At 36.3% G+C, this 16,838-nt stretch overlaps 1 protein-coding gene across 1 annotated transcript in view; it reads left to right on the plus strand.

Annotated features, from left to right (window-relative positions):
* The window catches only part of PDE1C (phosphodiesterase 1C), a 671,297-nt gene that overhangs the window by 286,979 nt on the left and 367,480 nt on the right, over nucleotides 1-16,838 (plus strand). The window contains exon 5 of the mRNA XM_070726332.1: nucleotides 13,238-13,351. Within this exon, the coding sequence (XP_070582433.1) occupies nucleotides 13,238-13,351 (114 nt within the window). The remainder of the gene's footprint in view (nucleotides 1-13,237; nucleotides 13,352-16,838) is intronic.

The raw sequence follows: 16,838 nt of genomic DNA on the forward strand, positions 1-16,838 counted from the left end.
TTGCTTTCTTCTTCGCCTTAATTACATTCAATATATAGCAGTTTTATTTTGTGGAGGTAAAAGTCACTTTACTTTCTTTCTTCTCTGTTAGCTCAGACACTCAGTTCAACTTCTTGAGTTTTTTTTCTTTGTTCTTCCTATCGTGTGGCATAGGTGCTATGGCTGGGCGCCAGCTGTTACCGCCCCCTGGATTTTTGCTCCTGGCGCTGCAGGGAGATCCTACATCCCAGGGGCATCGGTGAGTGCCCCCTTGATGTCCAGAGGCCCCCTGTTCTGGATCGGACCCTCCGGGTCCGATCGGATTGCTATGGTGCGACCGCCAGGGCAAAAATGGAGGTCTGTTGACAGAGCCCCATCTTCAGCCTCCGGACGTAGCTCGGCTGCCACTGGAAGTCTCACATATTTTCCTTAAATGCAGTTGACATTGTCATTTTATAGTTTCTCTCCCACAAATGCTGCCAGCTATCTATATCTATTGTATAGCCTATATTTCTCAACCATTTTATCATTGTATCCTTCAAAATCTAATGCAGCAGATAAAAAGTATTTATGGACGTTTTAAATCAAAGCACTCTCCTGAACAAATAGAATTTGATCTAATTCTATTTTTCGTAAATTAACTCCTTCTCTTTTGACATCTTTATCCAACCTTGATTGTAACTGAAGGTATGTAAACTAATCTAATTTTATACCTTGCTTTTCTAAGTCTTGAAATGATTTTAACTTCAATGATTGTATAATTATATCCTTATATATTAAAATATAAGTCCAGTCTGGTCTGTTGGGGTGCATAAATACTTCTATCATCAAAATTCAAATCAGTACTTTTGAATAATATTTCTGTTTCATCTTTTCCCAAATTGCCAATAACGATTTCCTTATACAGTGATCCCTCGATTTTCGCGATCTCAATCTTCGCGAAATGCTATATCGTGATTTTTCCACCCGATGACATCACTCCTTTCCTTTCTCATCGTTCTTTCTCTCTCTCTTTCTCTCTCTTGCTTCTTCCTCTCTCACACTCTCTTCCTCCCTCTCTCATCTCTTTCTTTCCTTCTCTCTCTTTCTCTATCTCTCCCCCTCTTGCTCTCGAGCGGCAAGCGAGCGGCTGGGTGGGCAGTTGAACTGGCAAGCGGCTGGGTGGGTGGGTGACGGGCAAGCGGCAAGCGGCAAGCGATCTTGGGGTTTCCCCTTTGCCTGGGCGGCGGGAAGACCCAGGGAAGGTTCCTTCGGCTGCCCAGCAGCTGATCTGCTCCGCAGCACGGCAGCAGCGAGGAGCCAAAGATGGGGTTTCCCCTTTGCCTGGGCAACGGGGAAACCCCATCTTCGGCTCCTCGCTGCTGCCGCGCTGCGGAGCAGATCAGCTGCTGGGCGGCCGAAGGAACCTTCCCTGGGTGCCGCCCGCCGCCCACGCAAACTCCACCATCTGCACATGTCCGGCCATGAAAAAAAGGGCGCGCATGTGCAGATGGTGTTTTTACTTCCGCAACCCTACATCGCGAAAAATCGATTATCGCGAGGGGTCTTGGAACGGAACCCTCGCGATACTCGAGGGATCACTGTAATATGTCTCTGGAAGTAACCATATATTTTCTTCTTCTTATAACACATAAACATGTACCATTTGATTTGTAAACCAGGTCTTTCTAACACTAATAGTCTTTTATTTCTAAGTAAAGTCCAATCTTTTACCCATGTCATTGCTGCCACTTGGTAATAAAGCTCCCAATTTGGGAGCCCAAATCTACCCTTTTCTCTAGCATCTTGTAAAATTTTTAAACTGATCCTCAGTTTCTTCCCTTACCAAATAAAATTCATTGTCATTTTATTTAAGTCATTAAAAAAGACTTATCAATTTTAATTTGAATTGTAGAGAATAAAAACAATAGTCTTGGCATCTTAATTAAAACTATTCTGCCCATCAGTGATAACTGAAAAATCTTCCATTTCTCCAACTCCTTCTCAATCTGTTTTTTGCAGTTTTAAGTGGTTATCTTCTTTGAGTGATGAACATCTCACTATTAGCTGGATCCCCGGAGGGTCTTGGAGCCTTTCATTCTTTTGTTTCTTAATAGCTTCTGATAATTCCATCATTGTTATTCTAGTATCAATACTTTGCTACTAGAAAGTTTCTAATATTGGACTTCGCGCCGGAGGAGTGGAGGCTGAGCTCCGGCACCGCTGTCCTCCTTTCCAGCTTGTAGGACGCGGTTTCACGAGGCGCCGACCCCGGAGGGATCGGCACAGGACAGGGGGTCTCCCGGACACCCTGGGACGGATCGCCATGGTCCCGGGGGCTAGGGACAGCCCCGCAGCTGCAAGCATGGAGAGCTGTGCCCAGGCGGCTGCCTGGACACAGCCGTAGCGGTCGCCGAAAGCGGAAGGTCAAAAAAAAATAGAAGAAGTCTACAAAAAATTGATCAGCAGAAAGAGGAGACTCACAGCACCACACGGAATTCCTTTGGTATCTCCACAAGTTTGGGGAAAAGAAGATATTTAACTCTAAGGCGAATATAACAAAAGAAGAAAACTGTAAGTGATATCCATCCGCAGAAGAGAAGATTAGCCGGAACTACTTTCCTTTGTTACAATTGAGTATAACTTTCACTTTTTTCCGCCCTTTTTTACTACTTTAAGATTACAGTGTGGTGTGTCTACTTTCCCTTTTCTTCATATATTTTTTCTTGTTGCAATTTTGATATATAAATTTTTCTCTTTTAAAACTAAAGTTTGATTTGGAAATTATGGAGTAAATGAAGTAAAATATATTAATTAATTGAGCACTGTAGAGCCAATGAACTGAACTAATCCAATTTACGTTTTTTCAATGGAATTTTACTGAAGATATAAATATTTGAAAAGAATTTTGGACTATTCATCTTATTTCTCTATTTTTAAAATTTTTGATATCATTTTTATACCATTATTAATCCCTTTCTAGGACTTGCTGGGACTATTTTTTGTGTGATTTTAGAGGCGTAAGGATATTTTTTGTGTTTTTACTCTTCTACTCCTCCTTGTTCTTTCTTTTTTTTTAAATATACAATATAGAAACCTGGACTATTTTATTAGTATTTGAATCCAGGAATTACTCTGGACATTGATTTTGGACCTATCTTTTTTTTCTTCTCCTTTTTTTTTGGATAATTTTATTAGAGCATAAGTTAGGCCCACTGTTTTTGGACTCAGTAGAAATTTCTGGACCACTTTTTCTTTAAGAGTTATTGATATATCTTTTTTTTTTTAACATAAAGTTTGTTCATTTCAATTACTCTTGGATTAATTTTTATTTTTTCATTTTATTTTATTTTTCCATTCCTACACATACAAGTATATTTTTTGAATATTAGAAATAATTTCAAATATATTTTTTTTGTAATTTTTTAATATATAAAAGATTTTTTTTCTCTCTGTTCTCTTTTCTGTCCTCTTAAAAGAAATTTTCTTTAGTTATTGTTTTTTTTTCTTCACATTTGCCCTTCTTTGAAGAAACTTCTCTGTACCTCTCTTTCTTTTTACTTTTCTTCCTTTTTCTTTCCCTCTTCCCTTATTATTAAATAGTTATGTGCTAGAATATTGGTTTTTTCCTTTCCCCTACCTGATCCCCATTTAAGGAACTTAGGAGCTCACCAAAATACTTTTTCTTCCTCTACTTTTACCCCATTACTCTCTTTCCTTTCTACTTTCCTTTTAATTAAACTCAACAATTAATCACAGTATTAATTGAATTAAATCAATATATTCAATTTCTTTCTTCACCTTTTGCTGCCCCATTTTTGTATAAAGATACATAAGATCCTGGTTAAAATATTTCTCTGTTTTAGCATTAAATAAATAATAGTAAATTTTGGATTATGAAAGGTTCCCACAGGGCACAGAGTGTGACTTCAGTGACTACAATAACAACGCGAAAACAACCAACTACTCCTGCCCCAACCTCTACACCTAGGACCTCCCCAACTTCATCACCGCTGCAACAAAGGACTATACCCACAATGCTAGCCAAAGAGAAAGAAAAAGACAAGCCTACGATGGACCCTGGTCTTCAGGCTATCCAAGAAGCACTAGCAGACATCAAGGCATTACAAACCCAGGCAAAAACCCAAAGTAACACAGACAAAGAAGAAATGAAAACCTACCTACAAGAACTGAGGCAAGAGATGAAGGAGATGAAAGATGAAATTAAAAAAGAAATTGCAGAACTTCGAACTGAATTAACTGAAGTAAAAGGGAACGTGGCCGAAATGGACGGAAATATAAAAGTTATTCAACAAAAATTACAAGACAGCGAAAAGAGAATACAAGTGACAGAAGGGAAAATCCAAGATGTGGGACAGAGAGTAGAAGAATACAAAGATCGTAACTACGCCGCCCGCAGAGACTTTGACATAGCAATAACCAATTTAGAACTTCACTCTGCACAACATGGCCTGAGGTTTCAAAACATCGAAGAAGAAAAAGATGAAGATCTTCCCGCAAAAATGGCAGAAGTTATGGGAGCTATTTTGCAGTTGGACCCAACAGACCTGGTAAAAGAGATCGACGAAATCTACCGAGTTCAGACTGGATACGTCAGGCGCCACAATTTACCCAGAGAAGTCCACATCAAGTTCACAAGAAGAATTGTCAAAGATACGATACTGAGATACACAAAAAACGAGTCTTTCCAACGTAATGGAAAAGAAATTGCGATTCTGAAACAAGTTCCGAGGAGAGTCCGAGAGGCTAGAAGACAATATTATTTTCTTACAAGTATTTTAATCAGAAAGAGCATTCCTTTCAGATGGCTGATACCAGAAGGTTTGACCCTAACATGGCAATCAACGAGAGTGAAAATAGAAAGTGTAGAACAAGCACAATCTTTCCTTGCACGAAGTGGACTGGACAGTACTGCGCAAATTCAGATTCAACCAAAGCCTGGCGACGAAGTGATGGGGGCCACAGGTGGTGGAGGGGAAGAAGCGTTGGTGGTAAGGCAGAAACAACTACAGATCTCACAAGATTTAATTTTAGATACTCGACTTCGAGAACCAAAAGAACCCAAAAGGTACTATAAATAAAGATGATACATGATCTGAAAATATTTTCAGTCAATGTAAATGGATTAAATAACCCAAGGAAGAGAAACCAAGTATTAACTAAACTTATGAAACAAAAAGCCCAGATAAGCATCCTACAAGAAGTTCATATCAAAAAATCAAAAAGAAGTCTTCTTAAGAACTCAAAATTGGGAAAATTATACACAAGTTTGGCAAATCAAAAGAAAAGAGGTGTAGCAATGTATATTGATGATTTAATTGAATCCAAAGAAATATATAATGATGGTGATGGAAGGATCTTGATAGTACAATTAGATTTAGAAATAAAACCTTTAACAATTGTCTCAATTTATGCACCAAATGATAATCAAAAACAATTCTATAAAGACCTACATGAAAAAATCAATGAGTTATCAATTGAAAATATGATAATAATAGGAGACTTTAATGCAATATCAGATGACCAAATGGATTATAATGGGAAAAGAAAAGAAAAGGAAAAAAAGGTAATATTACCGGCATCATTTTGGAAAATGAGAACAGAATTGGCATTAAAAGACGTATGGCGAGAACAGCATTTAAAAGATAAACAGTATACTTTTTATTCCAATCCACATAAGACTTGGTCTAGAATTGATATGGCATGGGCTCCTACTCACATAATGGAACAAATAAGTGAAATAGAAATAGAAACAAATACTTGGGCTGATCATAACCCTCTATCCATATATTGGAAAGGTAAAAGGATAATAAAGAATTGGTCAATGAATAGAACTATAATAAAAGATCCTGAATATAAGAAATGGATAGAGAAGGAGTTAAAGATTTTTTAAAAAATAAATAAAAATGCAGATACTACCCCTCAAAATTTATGGGACACAACCAAAGCATATATACGTGGATTAACAATAGCATTCACAGCAAAAAAGAATAAAGAAAAGAAAGAATACCAAGAAACATTAGTAGAAGAATTTAAAAAATTAGAAATTTTAATGCAAAAAGAGGATAAGGACGACAAATTAAAAAATCAGAGAGAATTAATAAGACATAAATTGAGATTAATAGAACAAGAATCAATTGCAGAAAAGATAAAAAGAGCAAAACAAGATTATTTTGAATATGCAAATAAACCTGGAAGATGGCTGGCATACAAACTTAGAAAAGAGAGAGAAAATAAAATTATAAAAAATCTGATGGATTCAAAAGGTACTATAAAACATAGAATAGAAGACAAAAAGGAAATAGCTTCGGAATTCTATAAACAATTATATAAGAAAGAAGAGATAAGCGAGGATTTAATTTTTAAATATTTGGAACAAATAAAACTTCCAGTTTTAACGGAAGCCCAACAGCAAAGATTAAATAGACCCGTTACAGATATAGAATTAAAACAATCTATAAAGAATCAAAAAAATAATAAAGCGACCAGTCCAGACGCAATACCAGCTGAATTTTACAAACTAGATTTAGAAATATTCTTTTCCAACACGCTTGAGATATAGAATCAAATATTGACAACAGGTAAATTACCAAAAACCTGGTCAGAAACTTTAATAACCTTAATACATAAGGCGGATACCAAGAAAGAAAAAATTGAAAATTATAGACCTATCTCATTGTTGAACGTAGACTATAAAATTTTTATATCAATATTTGCCAATAGACTTAAAAGTATTATAAACAACATGATACATAGTGATCAAAATGGATTTTTACCAGGAAGACAAATTAAAAATAATTTAAGAATAATTGTTAATACTTTGGAATACTACGAACAGCACCCTGAAAAGCAAATGGCACTTGTATTTCTAGATGCTCAAAAAGCATTTGACAACGTGGACTGGAATTTTATGAAAATACAATTAAATAAGATGGAAGTAGGAACAAAGTTTTTTAACATAATAGACGCTATATATTCTGAACAAACTGCTAAAATTATAATAAATAGTGAACAAACAGAAAAAGTAGTTATACAAAGAGGAGTAAGACAAGGTTGCCCAATATCACCATTGTTATTTATTTTGACTTTAGAAGTATTGCTGATAAAAATAAGAGCAGATCAGAAAATAAAAGGATTGAAAATCAGAAAAGAAGTTTATAAAACACAAGCATTTGCAGATGACATAGTCTTCATTTTAGATGACCCAACAGAATCTATCCTAAATTTAATAAATGTGATTGAAGAATATGGGAAAGTCGCAGGATTGAAAATAAATAAGGAAAAGACACAGATACTAACAAAAAATATGACTGAAATACAGAGAAAACACTTAGGAGACTTATCAAACATGAAGATCACGAAAAAAGTGAAATACTTAGGGATATGGATGACCTCCAAAGCCCTATCTTTAAAAAACGACAATTATTTAAAATTATTAAGTCAGATTAAAAAAGATTTAGAAATATGGAGTAATTTACAATTATCATTCGTGGGAAGAATCTCCACAGTTAAAATGAATATCCTTCCAAAAATATTATTCCTTTTTCAAGTGATTCCGATAAATCCAGGAGTGAAATTCTTTGCCGAATTGAATAAGATAATAAGAAAATTTATTTGGCAAGGTAAAAAATCAAGAATAAAACAAAATTCATTAGAAGACCGTAAGGAGAGAGGGGGCCTGGGGCTTCCAAATTGGAAACTATACTATCATGCCACGGCTCTGACATGGATAAAAGAATGGCTTACACTAGAAAATCAAAGATTGCTTAACCTAGAAGGCCACGACTTGATGGTCGGGTGGCATGCATTTGTTTGGTATGATAAGTTAAGAACCCACTCATATTTTAAAAATAATGTTATTAGAAAGGCATTGATAGAAGTGTGGAATGAAATAAAGAAAAATCATTTTTTAGTAATGCCAGAATGGGTTTCACCCCTCGAAGCCATAGTACACCCAAATCTTAAAGGAAAAGGTAAGATTTGGAAATATAGTGATCTGTTAAATAATCAATTAAAATTAAGAACAAAACAAGAGTTATACGAGTTAGGTATAGATTTAGATTGGTGGCATTATATGCAGATTAGTTCTAGATATCAAATAGACGTAAAGACTTACATTTTTAAAAAAGAAAATAATGTACTGGGCAAATTATTATTCCAAAATCAAACAAAGACAATTGGAAATGTTTATAAATATTTACTAAATTATAGAACGATAGGTTGGATATTGAAAGATAATATGATCAGTTGGTGCAAAAATTTTGGCAAAGAGATTGATTTAGATACTTGGGAAAAGATATGGACCTATAATTGGAAAATAACAAAATCAATCTCTTTCAAAGAAAATCAAATTAAGATGTTTTATAGATGGCACCTTCCACCATATAGAATCTCTAAAATGTTTCCTTCGGTATCGCCCATTTGTTGGAAATGCAAAAAAGAAGTTGGTACATATTACCATACATGGTGGACCTGTGCGGAGACAAAAATATTTTGGAATAAAGTAGAGAATTGGATAAATGAAATAACAAAGGAGAAGATTAAAAAATCTCCTGAATTTTTTTTATTGGGTATTTCAAATATAAAGTATAAAAAAGATATTTACTATTTAATAATACATATATTGACCGTGGCACGAATAACATTCGCGCAGAAATGGAAAGAAAAGACGATACCGAAAGACTCTGAGGTGTTTAAAAAAATCATAGAGTGTGCAGAACTAGATATGATGACTAAAAGGTTGAACAACCAAACTGAAACAGAATTTTATAAAATTTGGGATAAAGTATATGATTGGTGGAATGTTAAAAATAGTATTAAAAATTAAACATATAAGAATAAATGATTACTTAAAAATTATAAGATAGAATTATATAGTTTATATAGTTCATATTATAACTAACTTAGAAGTGTTTATATTACTTTCTTTTTGTATTACTAATAATTTGTTTATTGTTTTTTGATATATATATACATATAAGTATATTATTATTATTTTTTGTTCAAAATATATATATATATAAAGAAACTCAATCAATCATCTTAATTTTAAAAATCTATAATTAAATTTAATGATAATGTAATTTTCAAGTGTGACTTTTCTGCTTTGATCTTGTAACAGTTAGAGCTTTTTATATTTTGTATTAGTTAGACTTCTATGATAAGCGGAGCAATAGTAGCTCCTTAAATGTTCAATGTTGTATGTCTTTGTTCGTTTTAATTTGAAAATAATAAAAAATATTTTTTTAAAAAAAGAAAGTTTCTAATATTTTAGGTAAATTTGCTTCTTCCAGATATTTATAATTTTTTTACCTCTTGTTTATATAAGTCTCTATAATAGCTCCAGAAAATTTGTTTCATTTCTTCTTCCTTATATTGCAGTCCACCTTTCTCATTTTGCAATTGTTTTATCCATTCTTCCTCTTTATCTTTTCTTATCTTATAAGCCAACCATCTTCCTGGCTTATTTGCCTGTTTGAAAAAAATTTCCTTTGCTAATTTCATCTTCCTAATTACTTCTTCATTCTCTATTAAATTTAATTTATGTTTAGTATCCAGCATTTCTTGAGTTTTTACATCCTCAGGATTTAACTTAGCTGTTGTTCCAAATTTCTATGTTTCACTTCAAGCTCTTTTTTATGAATAACATTTACTTTATTCTTTTAGTCTGTTCCTTGTAGTATTTATCATCTTAGTTTCCATCTAAATTTTCTACTTTTTCCTTTCCATTTCATCACCATAGGGTTGTGATATGTCCAAATTTTAGAGTCAATATCAACTTTCTGAATTCAATTAAGCATATCCAATGCAGTCTATACCATATCAATTCTTGTCTATGAAGCATGCCTTGCAGAGTACAAAGTACATTGTTTTTCTTTCAAATGTTTGTCTCTTCAAACATCCACCAAACTCTACCCGTCAACCATATTAAAAAACAATTTAGGCAAAGTCTTTTTTTGTGTCTATTTCCCTTATTGGTCTTATAGTCCAGATCAGCCTTCGCTTTCACATTAAAATCGCCCATTAGGCAAATATTCTAATAATTTAATTCATTAATTTTCTTGTGTAACTTTAAGTAAAAACTTCTTGATTGTCATTTGGTGCATATATTGCTATCAATAGTAACTTTTTTGAGTATTAATTTTTATTTCCAACATCAATATTCTACCTTCTTCATCCAAATATATATGCTTAGAATCAATTTTCTTCTGCATATAAAGGGCAACACCTGTGTATATAAAGGGCATGACCTCTGATCTATTAATGTAAATCTCTTACCTTCCTTTGCATCTGTTTTAAAACGGTAATTTCTTTTTTTCTACACTTAAGAGTAGTGGTTATCAACTTTTGAAGTATTTGAGTTCTGCGCGTCTTTTTAGTAAATCTAATATGAATTTCTCTTCGTAAGTTGTGCTTCATAACATCTCTAGTACTCACTCTGTCTGTAAGCCTCATTAATTTCAATCAATAGCTTTCCTTATCTTCTTCCATAGTTTCTGCTAAAATGTCATCTGAAATTTCTTGTAAATTCTCACCTTTTTTTCTGGAATATTCTGAAAGCGCAAATAAGATTCAGCCTTGTCCACTTCAAGAATTATAGAAGTCCTCTTGTCTTTTCTCCTATGTCATCTGTTCTTCTATCTTTATATCACAAGTCTGAGTCTTTTCTTCCACCTTTTGTATGCATTGCTCATTTTTATCAACAATTTCTTTCATTTCTTTAACTTCTGCATTAACCTGATTTAAGTTTTTAATCACTTGGTTTAAATTTTCTTGTACTAAGTTAAATTAGTCCAAAGAACACCCAATAAAAGTAAATCCCATAAAAAATTAAAAACAGGAAAGAAAAAATAGAAAAATCCAAGCCTGAAGTAGTCCAAGAGTTGGGTATACAAACCTCGCACTAAAAAAGCACCTGATAAAACAGTAAAACCAATTTAAAAAGAAGAGGAAAAAGGGAGTTTGACAAATAACCAATAACATATTCCATAAAAAGAAAAAAATACAAAAAATTAAGGAAATAAAAGGAAAAAACATAACGTATAAACTTGTATATATATGACAGTCTTGGTATATTCGGGTTTCTTCCTGTGTAGGATTTGGAAATTTCTGGTGATGTTTCGACGTTCCCGCTTGTTTGGGATGATACCTCCCGCCTACCAGACATCTGGAAACCAGCCCTCAAATGTAACCCAGCCATAAAAACTGAAACTAGACTCAGAACACACATTGAAAAACAATCAAGTAGCCTGCAAGCTCCAACTACTCAGGATATCACACTTAATCAACAACCGTTAACTAATCAGCATACTTCAGCTACATCAACGACCCCAGGTGTTACCCCACTGACTCACCAGGAAGTGTCTACACAACAGGCAATTGCTGAGCCATCAAACCATACCCAGCCACCAGTATTTATAGAAGGAAGGCAGCTCAGGTCTTGCAGAGTTCACCTTAGAACAAGGACAGAAACACCAGCCTAAAGATGACGAGTGGGACCTTGTCGAAACGTCGCCAGAAATTTCCAAATCCTACACGGGAAGAAACCCGAATATACCAAGACCTTCATACCTGTACTCGTGAAAATCTATGAAAATCTATATATATGTGTGTGTGTGTGTGTGTGTGTGTGTGTGTGTGTGTGTGTATATATATATATATATATATATATATATATATATATATATATATATATATATATATATAAATGTTAAAAGAAACAGATAATCAAAAACCATGGAAAATAGGAAAATATAAAGAAAAACTAAAGACTGAAAAAATAAAAATTCTAATTCTAAATTAAAAAAGAACAGAAAAAAGGTAACATCTAAAAATAGGTTTTTAATTCCAAAGCTATAATATAAAATCCCAAGAACGAGATTGCTATATTGCATCTAAATGTACTTTCTAGTGAAAGAAAAAGAATAGTAATATCAAATACTATACTAGCAAATACTATTACTAGCAAATTTGTAACAATAACAAAGCTGGGTGGATATACTGTACCTGGCTTTGTTACTGAATGTTTCAGAGCCCCAAGGTCAAATAAGGAAACTTTCCCATGCTACAGCAATTATTTTCTCCACTAGAAGTCCACTTAGATGGCAGCAGAGTAAAGAAAAAACCCAACTTGCCAAAATAAAAAGGGAAAAAGGCTTTTTAATAATGTCTTTAGTAAATAAAAATTCAGCCAGTACTGCCAATTGATCTTCTTTCTTAGATATAAACAAAATTTGAAATTGTGGTAATCTATGTATATTTATTTATTTTATTTATTTGTTTTGTCAAGTACATATTGGAAGTATGTAAAGATATAATAATATTCATACACATGATACTAGTAAAAAATAAAATAAAAGAAGAAACATTAGGTCAGGGGACCAAAGGCACGCTGGTACACCTATGTACCAGGAAATCACCCAGACACTTCAGACAATAACTTTCAGAAAGAGACACCATTCCACAGCACTTTTCCCACTGCTAAACCAGAAACTGTTAGTTCTGGTGTCTCCGTGCCTCTTTTTCTCATCAAATTAAATGTTAAAAAAAATTAAAGCAACTTCAGATGTATTTTCTTCTTTCAAGGTCAAAAATGTAAACCAGAAAAAAAAATCTCATCCAGATGGAATCCTTTATGCTTTTAGAGCCTCTCTGCCACTGCATTGCCACTGAGGCTACTGGTGACTTGTCACCTCAGGCCAGCTGTTGGTCAGGGGACTGGCTACCAACAGGATTTTGTGATATCCTATGGACCACCAGACATTCCCCTCTTAAACCTGACCCTCCAGATCAGGATCAACCTCTTAATGATTCCCCAAACAGCTGCAGTTCAACAGGCTATCCTGGAGCTCCCAGGAAAGCCATTGTGATTCTCCCAACAGAGCTTTAGGCTGATTGGCAGGAAGGGCAGAGGGACACTCCCACTGTAAATGCCTAATTGTTTGGATTGTAAAAATATTTTGTATTTTCTCATGGTCTTAGGTGACCCCTGTGAAACAGTCATTTGACCCCCAAAGGAATCCCAACTCCCAGGTTGAGAACCACTGATCTAGACAATATCAGTAATTTTGTTATGATAATCTAGATACTGTGATTTTAGTGTCCTGGGATTGCATATAGTTATAGTAACTATTTAATACAGCTACAACTGTATTATTAAGAAGTTAAGAATGTTATGGAGAATATTAAGTGGCATTTACAATACATAAAGTTTGAAAAACATAATTCTATGAATCAAATTCTTGTTTTCTTCTCACAGATTACGATCTTTGGTAAAACAACTGGAGAGAGGAAAAGCTTCTGTTGTTGATCTAAAAAAGAACCTAGAATATGCAGCTACTGTATTGGAATCTGTATATATTGATGAAACTAGGTGAGATAATTATTTCAGTATATTTATGTTTTCTTTTTAACTCAATACTTCATAATATTTTTAGGCTATAGGGCATATTACATACATATTGTAGCATACGGCTTCCCTGATGACAGCCAATACACGTTGATTGGTGGTTCCAAGCGGTGGGAGTTTTAACCGCTTAGATTGGTTGCCGCATCTGACAGCTCCTTATATAAGGGCTGTCAGAGCATGGCTGAGAGGATTCGTTACTGCTTGCTCTTCCATGCTGTTGCTGTTCGGTACTAATAAAAGCTTTAACTTTTCTCTCTAGCCTCTATTTAACACTGGTGACGAGGCTAGAGGTTGTCCATGCATAGCTGCTCTGTGTCCTTCGCTGACTCCTTACTTCTATTTACTTATTTGAACTGCTGTGCATTGCAGGAATCACCAAATGGCCCGTGCTAATGCTGGTTTCACAAATTTTGAGCGTTTTGAGATATACCTGCAAGCGAATTATCTGACTGATCTGTCTGAAATGAGAAAGTGTGCCTGCTTCTTGAATGTCTGAACATTCTATATTTTCCATGGCTCTCCCACTCATAGCACCTCAAACAGTTTATGACATACCCTGGGTCGAATTATTGACAAAATTGAAGGCCCATTATTCCCCTACCCCTCCTGCATTTCTCACTGTTTTGCATTCCAACAGCAGCTGCAAGGCAAGGTGGAGATAGTCAATTTATACATGGCATCCTTGTGCTACACTGTTTAGGAGTGTGAGTTTTCGCTTCTCAAGCAGCTCATATGTCAGGTTGGAGACCTGCACGTTCGAAGGCATTTGTTGGGATTTGCCCGGATCTCACACTGGCTGCTGCCCTGGATGAGGCTAGGGCATTTCAAATGTCCTCTATGTCTGTTGCAGAAATCCACCGTTTCCATCCTATGGGTTCTGCTATCCAAGCCACTGAATCTGTTCACTATGACACCTGCAATGATGACCCCCAGGATTCTCAAGATGACTGTGTTTCATGCTTGTGAGCTGCTGCCCTTCCCAAGCCACTGGCCAAACAACTGCCCCCCACCACAGTGCAGCAGCAAATTCAAACCACTTGTTTTTGCCGCTCCCAGCTGGCTTTCTGCTTTAGCATCTACACAGCTCATGCTGCTTCCAGTCTGCTATCTGCTGTAATTATGGCAAATACAGCCATCTGGCCAAAGTTTGCCACTCTGTTCCAGCCCCAGGCGCTGTCCAATCAGCATCGCCAGAAGACCTCCATCCAACCCTCAAGGATGGCACAGAGACTGCTATGCCATCCACCCAGCAGAGCCACCTCTGGATGAAGAGGAGGTGTTTTTAGTGGCCACAACTGGTGGGCACAAGAAAATATCCATTACTGTAGACATAGAGGAAGCCTCTCTCCCTATGGAAGTGGACACAGGGTCTTCCAAGAGCCTGGTGTCTTGGCAGACATTACCCGTATATTGCCATCCTCTCTGAAGGCTAGTCTCAGACCATTGTCCATTCACTTGCGGGACTACCAAGGCAACTCTATCCCAATTATGAGACAAGTTGACCTTCATGTAATCAGAGCTTCTTTTACAGGGTTTTTGCATTTGGAAGTGGTGGCTAAACCACTTCCTTCCTTGTTAGGACTTGATTGGTTTTCTGCCTTGGGGTTGAGGCTGTCTGGGATTCACACTATTGCTTCTACTAACTTTGATAGTATTTTTCTTCCAAATTCTCTGATGTATTTAGTGACAATTTGGGCTGCTACTGGGGAAAACCAATTTCCTTAATATTAGACTCCTGGGTTACACCTATCTGCCTCAAGCCCAGAAGGTTTCCCTTCTCCCTTAAGCCCAAGGTTGAGGCTGAGCTTAACAAGCTCATTGCACAGGGTGCCTTACAACCTACCGACCATTCAACCATTCACCCATAGTTATTCCAATTAAGCCTGATGGCACGATTTTCATCTGTGATAATTTTAAATGCATGGTCAGTAGGGCATTACAAGTCTACTGGTACTGGTTGTACAACACTTGTTTCACTTTTTAGGCAGGTGTCAATCTTCGCCAGACTTGTGCCAAACTGTACATGGCACAGACCTATCAGAAGCTACCTCTGGATGACGCCACTGCTGAGGCCTTAACATTATTCACGCAACAGGAGGCATTTCATTGTTGCCATCTCCAGTTTGGCATAAGTGTGGCCCCTGGCATTTTCCAAAATGTGATGGAGCGTTTGCTCTCTGACCTGCCTGGAATTGTCCCATATTCCAATGACGTTTTAATTTTGGCCACCACCAATTTGGAACTACTGGATTATCTTAAAAAGGTACTCATTAAATTTCGCCAGGCAGGCCTCTAGTTAAAAAAAAGCAAGTGCTGGATTGGAGTCCCTAGATGAAATTTCTAGGTTACTTAAGCAATGCACAAAGTATTCATCCTACCCCTTCTAAAGTATCAGCTATCAAGAATGCCTCTCACCCATCTTCCAAAACTGAACTTCAGTTCTTTCTCAGTCTGCTTAACTTTTACAGCTCCTTTTTGCCCCATAAAGCTAATGTAGCTGAAATTTTACAGAGATTATTTGATACCAACTGTCTGTGGCATTGGGGACCCCATGTCAAAGCAGTCAAACCACCTTTGAGTTCAGATACTGTATTAGCACAATATGATCAGTATACACCTGTGACACTTGCAGTAGATGCCTCTCAATATGGCATTGGGCTGTTCTGGGTCATCACTTGGCAGATGGGTGTGAAGCATCCATCACCTACTTTTCCCATACCCTTTTTTCAAAAGAGCGCAACTATATCCTTCCTGATTTGATTGTTAGCGACAATGGTCCTCAGTTCACTGCAAGGGTATTCCAATGTTTCCTGGAAGCATTGGGCATTTGCCACACTAGGATGGCCCCTTAGCATCCTTCTAGTAATTGCTGAGCTGAACAGGCAGTTCGATCAGCTAAAGAGGACCTAGGATGGCTGAGGACAGAGAATTGCTGCACCAGGGTGGTGCCCTGGTGTGGCAATACTTGTTAATACAACATTCAACCCAAACCCCATTTCTAACCTAAGCCATGCTGAGCTCTTAATGGGGAGAAGGTTGAGGACACATCTGGACAGACTACATTCCTCATTTGCCTCAGAACAATGGTCAGGGCCATTTCCTGGCCATAGGGGTTTCAAAGTGAGAAGCTGGGTGTTCGGTGAAAACTTTGGAAATTTGAAATAACTGGTCCTATTTCTTATTGGATCCAGTTAGAGGATAGAATGTGTTGGCAGTGTCACATTGAAAAACTGCAGGACCATTGCCCATTGGCCTACCCATCCCAGTCCAAGGATGTCATACAACCAGACCTAACTCCTCCCATTATCACCACCATGCCTTGTTCACCTGTCATTCCAGCTCTGATGTATCTGCTAGTTGCTCGGTTAGCTGCCCAGAAAGTCATCCAGAGTTGCCCGGAAACTCAGGGTCACCACAGGAAACATGTTTGCGAACCGTCAAGGGTTGGCTG

The sequence above is a fragment of the Erythrolamprus reginae genome, chromosome Z (assembly GCF_031021105.1).
Source record: "Erythrolamprus reginae isolate rEryReg1 chromosome Z, rEryReg1.hap1, whole genome shotgun sequence".
NCBI classification, from domain to species: domain Eukaryota; kingdom Metazoa; phylum Chordata; class Lepidosauria; order Squamata; family Dipsadidae; genus Erythrolamprus; species Erythrolamprus reginae.